General features: G+C 47.0%; 1 protein-coding gene across 1 annotated transcript in view; it reads left to right on the forward strand.

Annotated features, from left to right (window-relative positions):
- ME3 (malic enzyme 3) overlaps window positions 1-12,994 on the forward strand; it is a 94,858-nt gene that overhangs the window by 57,571 nt on the left and 24,293 nt on the right. The window contains exons 5-6 of the mRNA XM_081197380.1: window positions 1,284-1,359; window positions 8,336-8,497. Coding sequence (XP_081053506.1) covers window positions 1,284-1,359; window positions 8,336-8,497 — 238 coding nt within the window. The remainder of the gene's footprint in view (window positions 1-1,283; window positions 1,360-8,335; window positions 8,498-12,994) is intronic.

The following is a 12,994-nucleotide window of genomic DNA, read 5'->3' on the forward strand; positions in this document are numbered from 1 at the left end:
CGACTGCAAAGTTGAAGCCTTTGGAGAGTACTTTGGTTACACGAAGCCAAGCCAGAGCACAACTAAGTGCAGTACAGCCATCTTCTCAGAAAAACTCTTCTCAGAAAAACTCAGAAAAACTCTTCACAAGCTCAAGAGGTCAAGACACGAAAGCTTTAGCAACTAATCCACACCTAATGACCCTCCTAAGTGGTACTCAGAATATCACTCAAGAAATCACTCAAGATATCCCTCAAGTAATTAATGAACAAAAGAAGAAAAGGCACAATAACCTGGGAACTTCCTCTCTGCCCAGAACGTTGGAGGCTATACACCACACCCCCTCAACAGTATTTATAGGAACTCAAACACTGAGATCCTGCTCTGTTCTAGTAACAAGAAGCCGAAAGCACCAGCCTGAAGATGACGAGTGAGACCTCGTCGAAACGTCGCCTAGACACCCCAACTCTTACACGGGAAGATACCCGAAAACACCAAAACCTGCATATATATATATATATATATATATATATATATATCACGAAATGCCAGAGCCAGCAAAACTCTTCTAGGAGTTAGACCCAAACCAGGTAAGATGTTAATTGCATGAATACATTTAAAGTGCGTTGTTGTTGTTGTTTTTAAAAAAACCAAACCAAAACAAGCAGCTGAAGCAGGAAGAACCTGAGCAGTAGTGGAACCATTGGGTGTGAGAAGTGAGAGAGAGTTTAGCTCAGGAGTAGGCAAACTAAGGCCCGGGGGCCGCATCCGGCCCCATCGCCTTCTCAATCCGGCCCACAGACCGTCCGGGAATCAGCGTGTTTTTGCACGAGTAGAATGTGTGCTTTTATTTAAAATGCATCTCTGGGTTATTTGTGGGGCATAGGAATTCGTTCATTTCCCCCCCCCCAAAAAAAAGTCCAGCCCACCATATAGTCTGAGGGACAGTGGACCGGCCCATGGCTGAAAAAGGTTGCTGACCCCTGCTTTAGCTCTTCCTCCATCCCTCCTGTGGTCTCTGCAATGCCTCCCCCCCCCAAAAAAATCTACTATTTTCTGCATTGGTAGGGCATCCTTCATTGGCACCAGTGGAGACTTCCATATTGATGCAAATATCAGCTGGGGGGGGAGAGACTGGGATTCCCCACTCCTGATTCAACAATTGCATGAAAGATGCAATTGTTTATGTTTCTTGTTTTTGCACACCAATGTATCCTTTCTTCCCCCTAAACAGCACTGCAACTTCTGAGCATCACAACTTTTCTTAGACTGTGATTGCTCTGTTCTTTTTTCCTCTCCTCCAGGGGGCTGTTCATTACCATTCACGATAAAGGACATGTTGCAACGATGCTGGACTCATGGCCTGAAGAAAACATAAAGGTAATGGAATATGCTCCCACATGTGGGCTTCCAAAACCAAGACGCATGTCTTCCCGTCTGTGTTCCCATGGGAGTCACGTGATCCGCTCGAGATCACAAAGCCCCAAAGATGTGCTTTTTTCAGGGCGAGATCTGGACGCTATGAGATGACAGCGACCCAAATGGCCGCACCCCAAAAGTGTGTGTTTTGGAGTGCAGCATGAGATCACAGTCCCCCCCCCCAAAAAAACGCTTTTCTCCAGGCAAGATCTCAGCAACCAAAATGGCTCCCAAGTTCACGTGATAAAAAAAACAGGATGTCCCTATTTTTTGGAGACAGTTGTGGGGTATGTAATGGGTATCTTGACTCATTTTTAGCTGAATAGAAACTAAAGGGGTTACAAAAATCTTGAGCTGCTAGAGGAGATTTCATGTTTGTGTGTGATGTATTCCAGCTGCAAAAAGCTTCAGGAATTTGAGGTTGGGCCTATGAGGGCTTTGTCCCAGAAATTAGCTTTAGTGTCAAGGCTCAGCCATTACATATCTAAAAGCCAGTTCCTGGGTTCTGTCTCTTTGTCACGCAGAAGTGTGACCAAGAATGGAAATCCAGAGTGGGCATAGGCAGATAGGCTGAGTTCTGTCAAGTATTCCAGATGGCCCTGGATGTTCTGAGATGCTACACTCCCATCTTGCAATATTCAGAGACTACACCAGGCAAACAGATTGACTCTTCAAGTAGGTACAATGGTGCTTTCTGCTCCTCCCACCTATTGCAGGAATGAACGTGAACTGATAATGAAGTGGCTGCTTCTGAGCTTGCGTCGTTCCTTTATCACTGAATAATTGCAACTCGCTTGCATCTACTATTATGGGAGTGTGCTTTGCAGACAAAATTGCTCCCAGGCCCTTTCCCCCACTAAAAACAAAGCCTTTTTTTGCAAATGCTACCTGTCGATAGCTTTCTAGGGAAGCCTGGCCAAGTCACCAGCAATATCTCCAGGATCACTTGTGAGGCTGCTTTGCAAGAAATTACCCCATTTAACATTTACAAGTTACAAGTTTGCACAGCTGAATGGTAACTTTCAGGAGTGTAAGCAAATCAGGCTCGGAGCAGTCATGTGGCTAATTTGTGGTTTGGTATTCTTAAAACACTGAGTCTCATGGGTGGTAGAGTTGCGCATGCCCAATTGCATTTGCTCTGGTTTCGTCAAAGTTTGCTATCAAAGTGCGAAGTCCTTTGTTTCCTGCAGTCCCACGCTTGCTAAATTCCCACGTCATTTACGGTTACCGTCTGGCATGGGATTGTTGTCAGGGACTAAAGCCTGGTTCAAAAGTGCACAGAGGCAAACCGGGTTAGAAAGCAGGAAACCAGAGCCACGTCAGACGAATATATCCAGGATTCAAGAAACGGCATTTTCCCAAGTCAGACCATTGAGTCCATGAAGCTTCAGTATTGTCTGCATTGACTGACAGCAGCTCCTCAACATTTCAAGCAGGGGATATTCCCAGTCTTACCTGGAGAGCTCTGAGGTTCCGTTCTGTATAGAAAGCAACTTGTGTTATATGCACTACGCGCCTGAGTGCTGGGAATCAAAAGCGGAGAGAGTGTTGTGCTCGGGGGTTGTGGGTTTCTCACAAGCTTCTGATTGGCCACTGTGGGTTTCCGTTGGATTTCTCCAACATCCCTCCAAGAAAATAAACAAGAGCCCTGCTGCAGGGCAACCAAGATGATCTGGGAACCAAGCCTTATGAGGAACGCTTGAGGGAGTTGGGTATGTTTAGCTTGAAAAAGAGGAGACTAAGAGGAGATATGATGTAAAGATAAAGGGACCCCTGACCGTTAGGTCCAGTCGTGGCCGACTCTGGGATTGCGGCGATCATCTCGCTTTATTGGCTGAGGGAGCCAGCGTACATGACTAAGCCACTTCTGGCGAACCAGAGCAGCGCACGAAAACACCGTTTACCTTCCCGCCGGAGCGGTACCTATGGGAAGCCCACAAGCAGCAGCTGAGCGCAACAGCGCTTTCGTCCCTTGCAATTTCCACTTGAGATATTCATACAATTGTAGAGTTGGGAGGGACATCAAGGGTCATCCAATCCAACCCCCTGCAAGGCAGGAATATTTTCAAGGCCATACTGCCTGAGACAGTGCAGGTGTGGTACATAGCCGCCATGACGAGTAGCCGATAATGTCCACAGGTTTCTCTAAACCACATTTACTTATTTAGAGCATTTGTACCCAGTTCTTCAGCCAGCAAGACTCCCAAAAAGGCTTACAGGCAATCAGAGCAAGACAGGCCCTCCCCACGGACTTACAATCTTAAAAGAAACACAGCACGCGAGGGGAAAGGGACAGGAAGAGAAGAGGAAAATCAGGCTCCAGTTTCTGAACAGTTCTTCCTATAATGACCAGTTGGCACAATTCAGGAGCTCCTAATGGATCTGGGCCACAGCCAAGCCAGAGGCTTTTAAAGCCATCCAGGTTTGAGCAATGCTTTGAAACTTTGGTTTTAGTGCCAGAATGGTGTTAGGAGCCTTCTGCAAACCATCGCATTCCCACATCCCGGCAGTGGATAAATGCTAAAAGCAAGATGGGGCGAGATGGAAAGCAACAACTCCCTAAATTAGGATTTCAAGTTTTAAACCGTGGATCACTCAGTCAAAGCTGTGAGTTCACGAGCTACCAGGGCTCAGCTTCAATTGGGGGTGATGCGAGTCGAGTTACTTTTAGAGCCTTATCCTGTCCTGATTCTTTTGTGTTGCTGTCATAGTGTAAAAGTAAGTGGATTTCCCAACCAGCTCATTTGGTATATTAAATTATAAGTCATCTCTGCACTACGTCAAAAAGGCACCTGCGTTTATGTTTTGGGTTATATGCACATTTACTTAATTTGATAGCGGTTTGAATTTCTTTAATCTAATCTGCACACTTAATTATGTTCATTTCTTGAGTTGGCTAAGTAGCATATGGTTAATCAGCTCAAATGCCTTTAATCAGCAGATAGCCACACCGACCTTACTTTTCTCAAAGTAATATTCGTTTCAAGTTTACAGTGACAATGGGGCTGAGAGACCCCGGAGCCAATTGAATGCATGCATCTATTACAGAGCCAATGTATATCATTCCCTTTTAATCAGGGTTTCGCTGTTACAAAGGACTTGGAGAATGTGGGGCCTGCTGTCTGCTTAACCTCATTCTGTGTCTGGCTTTCAGGCTTTGAATTGGTTTCTGCACCGAGAATGTCCCCTGACCTAACTCCTGATTAGGTGCAACGAGGAAACTTCCGATGAGCGAGGGTTGGTTCTGCAGTGTGTTTATAACGAGTCCAATGGGACACAGATGCGCGGCAAAGTTCAGCCAGCAAATCTAACCCACAAATATACACACACATGCTTTTATTTTCCGTGTGTGTACGACAGACAATAGCTTTCCTCCACCCACGCCCATGTCAGAAGCGATTACCCGTGTAGATAACTTTCCGCATAACTTTTGCAACCGAAAGCGACTGGCAGACCTGGAAAAGAAGGAAGCCGTCGGTCCCCTTGGGTGATGCTCGTTGCTTTAGACTGGATAGCAACGCCTATTTATCTTCTGACCGCGGCAGCAACAAAAAAAACCCTCCAGCCATATGGCAGAAGTTTTTTAATCCCCCAGTGAATTCTCCCTTTAATCATCTGAAATATGTTAAGAATATTTTACAGCGAATTCCTTCTGAACTAGGAAAAAATTCCTCGTGAGGTCTGTTGTTCTGTTCCCAAGTAAACACAGCTTTTCTCATTCCTCTTCCACCCACTCCCTAAAGCAGGTAAATCTGATGAAATATCCGACAGTCTCGTAGTCTTGCATTCGCTGCCCTCTCGCCCTGATATGCCTATGTGCACGATCCCCGTTAGAATCATAGAATTGTACAGATGGAAGGGACTCTGAGCATCATCTAGTCCAGGCATAGGCAAAGTCGGCTCTCCAGATGCTTTGGGACTACAACTCCCTTCATCCCTGACCACTGGTCCTGTTAGCTAGGGATGGTGGGAGTTGTAGTCCCAAAACATCTGGAGGGTCGAGTTTGCCTATGCCTGATCTAGTCCAACCCCTTGCAATGCTGGAGTATGTAGCTGTCCTGTATGGGGATCAAACCTGTGGCCTTAATACCACTATTCTGTAGCCTACTGAGCTCAGAAGGACTCCACTGCCGTGTTTGGGTGCAGTGCTAAGCCACAAGCCATGGTTGAGGAAGTTGGGCTGGACTCCTAACTCCTGCATTCTTCCAGGCACTTTAACCTGTGCATTTTTAAATTTTGAAGGGTCTTCTTCTTTCGTTGCATTTTTGTTGTGGTGCACATGGCGGTACCCAGCCCTGAAATTCTAAGCAGAGTGAAGAGCAGTGTAAAAGATGCTTTAAGTTAAATGTTCTCAGATAGCTTTTGTGGCTTACCCAAGGAGCATGATCCACAGATCCAGCCCCAAACTAGACCCAGCTATCAGGGGGGTGGTTTAATACTGGGAAATCGCTCTAGTTTAATTGCAGCAAGGACTACGAGCTGATGCCGTTCCAGAGCAAGGAAAGGGGACTCGACAAAAAAACAAAAACAAAAAACCCCACACACAATTCTCCTTTTGTTAACTATGTCCTGGATTCTGATTTCAGTTTTTATTTATTTTTTTGCTATGGGCTGCACCGGGCACCGAATTGTAAACTGGAGCTTGTCCCAGAGGCTGGAGGATAAGAAGAGCTAAATGACACCACTTAAAAGAAAAACAGAATTAAAGCTCTTTTAAATTGTGTTTTGCACTTCCTGTGGGTGATAAAGGCTACAGTAAATCATTTCAAAGCCTGCCAACTAGACGTATGAAAAATAAGCAAATTAAATTACTTCCTGAAGTTGCAATGGCTTCTTGTCCCTTTTTGCCCTTCAAAGGCAAAAAGGCAAAAGCAGGGCAATCCTGGACTTTCAGCCCATTTGCACCCGTGCTTTTCATGCCCTTTGCAGATTTCCTATCCACCTATTTCCTTATTTATGAGGGGGGGGGTTTCCATCTGGTCTGCAACTGGAGTCAGTTTTTGTTTAGTTTTTAAGGGTGTTTAAAAGCAGACTGGGACAGGCATCACTTCCCACGACATACCCACATTATTTCCTTTGTCTCATTCCTGCTGGTGAGGGGCTGCCAGCTCTGCAGGCAAGCGGTGGCATAACTGGGCTCCTGAGCCCCACAGGGGTGCTGCAGAAAGAATGTAGTTGGTCAAGGGAGTCGTGGACCCCAAATAACAATAATAAAAATAAGAATTTATTATTTATACCCCCGCCCATCTGGCTGGGTTTCCCCAGCCACTCTGGGCGGCTTCCAACAAAACACTTAAATACAATAATCTATTAAACATTAAAAGCTTCCCTAAAGAGGGCTGCCTTTAGATGTCTTCTACAAGTTTGGTAGTTATTTTTCTCTTTGACATCTGGTGGGAGGGCGTTCCACAGGGCGGGTGCCACTACCGAGAAGGCCCTCGGCGCTGGACCTCAGTGTCCAGGCAGAACGATGGAGGTGGAGACGCTCCTTCAGGTATACTGGACCAAGGCCATTTAGGGCTTTAAAGGTCAGCACCAACACTTTGAATTGTGCTCGGAAACGTACTGGGAGCCAGTGTAGGTCTTTCACGACCGGTGTTATATGGTCTCGGCGGCCACTCCCAGTCACCAGTCTAGCTGCCACATTTTGGATTAGTTGTAGTTTCTGGGTCACCTTCAAAGGTAGCCCCACATAGAGTGCTTTGCAGTAGTCCAAGCGGGAGATAACCAAAGCATGTACCACTCTGGTGAGACAGTGCACAGGCAGGTAGGGTCCCAGCCTGCATACCAGATGGAGCTGATAAACAGCTGCCCTAAACACAGAATTGACCTGTGCCTCCATGGACAGCTGCGAGTCCAGAATGACTCCCAGGCTGCGCACCTGGTCCTTCAGGGACACGGTTACCCCATTCAGGACCAGGGAATCCCCCACACCTGCCCGCCTCCTGTCCCCCAGAAACAGTACTTCTGTCTTGTCAGGATTCAATCTCAATCTGTTAGCCACCAAAAGGTTGAAAACCTCTGCCTTGGGCTAACCACTCAGCACATGTGCTAAGTTTCCTCATGGGGGGGGGGGAGTAGCTCAAGCCCCTTAGTGATTTAGGTTGACCTTGTCTGCACATTTTCCTGCTTTACAATTTGTTTCACTGCTTCGCTTGTGAGTCGGGTAGGATTCACTCATTATTTTTAAGGGCCAGACATGCTGCTACTCATCAATATGCTCACTCACCATCTTATTAAATGAAAAGAAATGTTAAGGCAGTTGCAAAGCCTCCAAGGGGGTTGGTGGCAGTGGCAAGTTCTCTCAGTGACGTCACAGGCACTAGCCCATCAGTGCCATACCAATACTCAATTCCCACCCCCCTTACAAACATGCAGCGTCAGTCTTTCGACGCTCGACCCGGAGAGGATAAAATTGCTCTGAAAGTGGCAAAGGCGCTTCTAGAATGGCCTTAAAGGTAAAGGTAAAGGGACCCCTGACCATTAGGTCCAGTCATGGCCGACTCTGGGGTTCCGGCGCTCATCTCGCTTTATTGGCCAAGGGAGCCAGCGTACAGCTTCCGGGTCATGTGGCCAGGATGACTAAGCCACTTCTGGCGAACCAGAGCAGCACACAGAAACGCCGCTTACCTTCCCGCCGGAGCGGTACCTATTTATCTACTTGCACTTTGACGTGCTTTCAAACTGCTAGGTTGGCAGGAGCAGGGACCGAGCAACGGGAGCTCACCCCGTCACAGGGATTTGAACCGCCGACCTTCTGATCGGCACGTCCTAGGCTCTGTGGTTTAACCCACAGCGCTGGACGCGTCCCGATAGAATGGCCTTACTGCTGTGCAAATGTGTTGTCTGCCTTCATTCACCCTGTGGAATACAATCTCTTGCACAGTCGTATCAAATGCTGCTTTTTTTAACAGCAGGCTTCTCTCTTTGCTCACAGGCCATCGTGGTGACAGACGGAGAGAGGATTCTGGGTCTGGGGGACCTGGGAAGCTACGGCATGGGAATCCCTGTCGGGAAACTTGCTCTCTACACGGCTTGTGGGGGCGTCCATCCCCAACATTGCCTACCTGTCCTTTTGGATGTCGGCACAGACAACGAGGTGAGTTTGACTTCCTCGTATTCATTTGCTGCTATCCTAGAATCTCAAGGTAATGCGTGTGTCAGTGGAGGCTGGTCCATTAGAGCGTATGGGGCACTGCCCCAGGAAATTCAGTTCGCCTTGCACAGTATACCTCTGAATATCATTGGCCTGACCCATCTTAAAGGTAAAGGTAAAAGGACCCCTGACCATTAGGTCCAGTCGTGGCCAACTCTGGAATTGCAGCGCTCATCTCGCTTTACTGGCCGAGGGAGCCGGCGTACAGCTTCTGGGTCATGTGACCAGCATGACTAAGCAGATTCTGGCGAACCAGAGCAGCACACAGAAATGCCGTTTACCTTCCCACCAGAGCGGTACCTATTTATCTACTTGCACTTTGACATGCTTCCAAGCTGCTAGGTTGGCAGGAGCAGGGACCGAGCAACGGGAGCTCACCCCGTCACAGGGATTCGAACCACCGACCTTCTGATCGGCAAGTCCTAGGCTCCGTGGTTTAACCCACAGCGCCACCTGCATCCCTTCTGACCCATCTTGTTATTGTTGTTTAGTCGTTTAGTCATGTCTGACTCTTCGTGACCCCATGGACCAGAGCACGCCAGGCACTTCTGTCCTCCACTGCCTCCCGCAGTTTGATCAAACTCATGCTGGTAGCTTAGCCTGTTGTCTTTGTCCATGGAGTTTTCTTGGCAGGGATACTGGAGTGGCTTGCAGGTTCCTACTCCAGGTGGATCACGTTTGGTCAAAACTCTCCACTATGATCTGTTCATCTTGGGTGCCCTGCTCGGCATAGTTCATAGCTTCTCTGAGTTCTTCAAGCCCCTTCGCCACGGCAAGGCAGTGATCCATGAAGGGGTCTGACCCATCTTACCTCTTCCTAATTTTGTTGGCAAATGGGTTTAATAACGTGCATTGCGACACATGTGAGTACTTTAGAAATATTAGATTTTGGATGCAGAAATCCAGGGCAGTCCCTGAGATACTTTGGGTTTGGATGGTTGTCTGAATGCGCACACAGGCACAAAGTGACTATTGTAGCAGTTTCCAGCTCTTGTGGAACCTCTTGGAGTCTAAAACATTGCAGCAGGTATTGCGAGCTCAAGATAAATGCTGGATTCTTTCCCGTCCAGCTGGCCGAAAACTCAAAACAGCTTTCCAGCCAGCAGGAGTTGAAGAGGTCCGCTCCATCTTTCAGCGCGATAATGGGGAGTTTAAAAGATCCTTGGCTGCCCAGGCCTGATACAGCCTTTACTCTTCCTGAAACCAACACATCCCTACGGCTGCTTGGAAGAGATTATATTTCAGCAAACGAAGAATCCCCCCGCGGGTGGCTGGAGGCTAATTAATTTCAGCGGTTTGTCAGATCACACACTCTAATTCTTGCGATAATAATATGAGAGGGTTGCATCTGTTAGCAGTTTTCTGCTTTGCGACTCCAGCAGTTTTAGCTTGTGCCAGAAAGGACATCTGCAAAGAGGGGGGGTTTTTTGGGGGTTGCCCCCTCTTCTTCTTTTAGCCAGTAAATACCTCACGGCTTTTTGATGTGTCCAAGTTTAGTCAACAAAATGCTCTTTTTAAAAATAAAGCTTGCTCTCGCTCTCTTTTTCATTCGACAGCTTACCACACAGGTTGATAATGTGGTGCCCATGGGTTTGGATATGCCCACAAGTGGCCTTTGCTGGGGGCTGAGGCCTCACCCCACCCTCCGAATTAGGGGAGCAGGAAGCCATCGCTAATAGCCAATAGAAGACTGTTTTCAAGGCTAATTTCAGGTGGAGTTACAGCTGGGAAGGGGGTGGTCTCCATGAACATCTCCCTTGTTCTCTTACAGTGGCAATGGTGCCACCTGAGAGGTGCCAGAGCTGTGCTCAGGCTGCAAAAAAGGCCCTGGTTCTATCCAGAAAAACCTGGATTATGCCTTGATAGTGGTACCTTTTCTTTTATTTATATATATTCCCTATTTTTCTAGCAGCAGGAGACAGCTGGCTCTTCCTTTAACCTAGTGCCCTTTGTCTGCGCAGAAAACACTGCTATAAAACGTTGCCTTTTTCCTCTGCGGAGTTCATTATGGCACAGAGGAACTTGAGTCACGACTCAGGGAATCCCCTTTTACGCTTCCTGGCGATAAAGCACAGCTGTGCGCCTGCAGCTTTGGAAAACAACGGCAACAATGAGGTGGGCGCGCCTGCAGGCCAGCCGTCCGTGGAGCAATGGGGAAGTCACGGGACAATGGGGGTCTGTTGTTGGGATGCCCGCTGCATCCCTTGCCTTTGATACGGCTACCAAGTCTTCACAGGGTACAAACGGCATCCCGTTCCACTTAGTCACCGAGGCCCGTTAGTCATCACACCTGCTTCTGTTTCCTTCGCTTTGAGCCAGGATCCTGTTTCCCACCAGGCTAAAAGCCGAGGCAGGCCTTCCTGTGAGTCATCGGCTGCGCTGGACATTCCAGTTTGGAGCAAGCATGGTGGCCGGGATGGAAAATCATTTGGGAAAACAACAATGTGGTCCTTCAGCTTTGCAGGCCTTGACCTTGCCACTGGCCTGTTGGGAACCTCGTATAAAGTAAGACACAAGATCACAAGAACAACCCCACTGGATCAGTTCAAAGGCCCATCCAGCCCAGATGTCTAAGGGAAGCCCCAAAGCAGGACCCGAGTGCGAATCTTTCCGCTTGAGATTCCCAGCAACTGACAAAACATTCTGAGCTTCCTCTCTAACCTTTCTCCAAAGGGAAGTTGCTCCATCCCCTTTATCAGTCTGGTTGAGTTTTCCTGAACCTTTTCCATCTCTATACAATATTCCTTTCAAAGGGAAGTGACACGGTATTCTAAATGCGACTGCACCATATTTTTTTGGAGAACAACATTATCAATCAGTCAATCAAATCTTTATTACGGTCATAGACCAGCATAAGTATGGTGGGGTACAATAATTTAGAATCGTTTTGGAACTCTAAAAAAGTATTAAAATAGAAGGTATCATAGAATCATAGAATCATAGAGTTGGAAGAGACCACAAGGGCCATCAAGTCCAACCCCCTGCCAAGCAGGAAACACCATCAGAGCACTCTAATGTCTAAAAGACTATAAGAATCTAAAAGAAGGGTTAGGAACATTAAACAGATATGTTGTTTAGTCGTTTAGTCGTGTCCGACTCTTCGTGACCCCATGGACCAGAGGACGCCAGGCCCTCCTGTCTTCCACTGCCTCCCGCAATTTGGTCAGACTCATGTTTGTAACTTCGAGAACACTGTCCAACCATCTCGTCCTCTGTCATCCCCTTCTCCTTGTGCCCTCAATCTTTCCCAACATCAGGGTCTTTTCCAGGGAGTCTTCTCTTCTCATGAGGTGGCCAAAGTATTGGAGCCTCAGCTTCAGGATCTGTCCTTCCAGTGAGCACTCAGGGCTAATTTACTTAAGAATGGAGAGGTTTGATCTTCTTGCAGTCCATGGGACTCTCAAGAGTCTCCTCCAGCACCATAATTCAAAAGCATCAATTATTTGGCGATTAGCCTTCTTTATGGTCCAGCTCTCACTTCCATACATCACTACCGGGAAAAGCATGGCTTTAACTATACGGACCTTTGTTGGCAAGGTGATGTCTCTGCTTTTTAAGATGCCGTATAGGTTTGCCATTGCCTTTCTCCCAAGGAGCAGATATCCATTAAACGGATATGGAAGAGCATAAAAGATTAGTATGTAAAAAACTACAACTATCAGTTTAGAGAGCACTCTGATGTAAGTGTTCATTAAAACTAGTTTGTGGCACAGGTCACCATCTGATGAATTTTGAACCCTGCTGTGCAGAATCTGGCAACATTGTGTGTTGGAGCAGGATCGGTATCTGACCACAGCAGGGAGGTATAAAATTGTCCTGTGCGCGCTGGGTATTTATGGAGTAGTGGAGAGATGAGGCTAATACGAATGTCTCTGTAGTATAGGCACTGGAGAAGCACACGCTCTGTTGTTTCAATTTGTCCAGAGTCACAGGTGCATTGTATCTCCAATTGATTGATTGATTGATTGATTGATTGATTGATTGATTGATATTTATTACGGCCATTGGCCTGTCACACGACAGTTTCCTACCAACATATATATACTTAAACCTCCAAATTTAAAACAGCCAGAAACTTACAAAAAACAGACAAGAACCAAAACAAAATAAGCAAAAGACCAACAACATACATTACAATAAATTTGCAACATAAACATCGAATTGTATCTCCAAATAAGCAGTCATCCTGTATCGACCTTCAGAACGGCATTAATGATCGTGACAGTTTTAAGTTCCAAACAGCTCCATCCCATTGCTACGCTAGAACGCCGAGACAAGAATAAGACCTCACACTGCAAAATATATCTGCATTTGCTTTATCCCCTCGGGGGGCTGGTTTAATTGCACAGAAACCATACAGCCTGCAGAGCTGGGTCTTATTTAGGGTTAACTGCCTGAAATGGGGGTAAGATCAGGCATCCTGCTGAATGGGTTGAATAT

Source organism: Podarcis bocagei (assembly GCF_964188305.1).
Source record: "Podarcis bocagei genome assembly, chromosome: 6".
Classification (NCBI taxonomy): domain Eukaryota; kingdom Metazoa; phylum Chordata; class Lepidosauria; order Squamata; family Lacertidae; genus Podarcis; species Podarcis bocagei.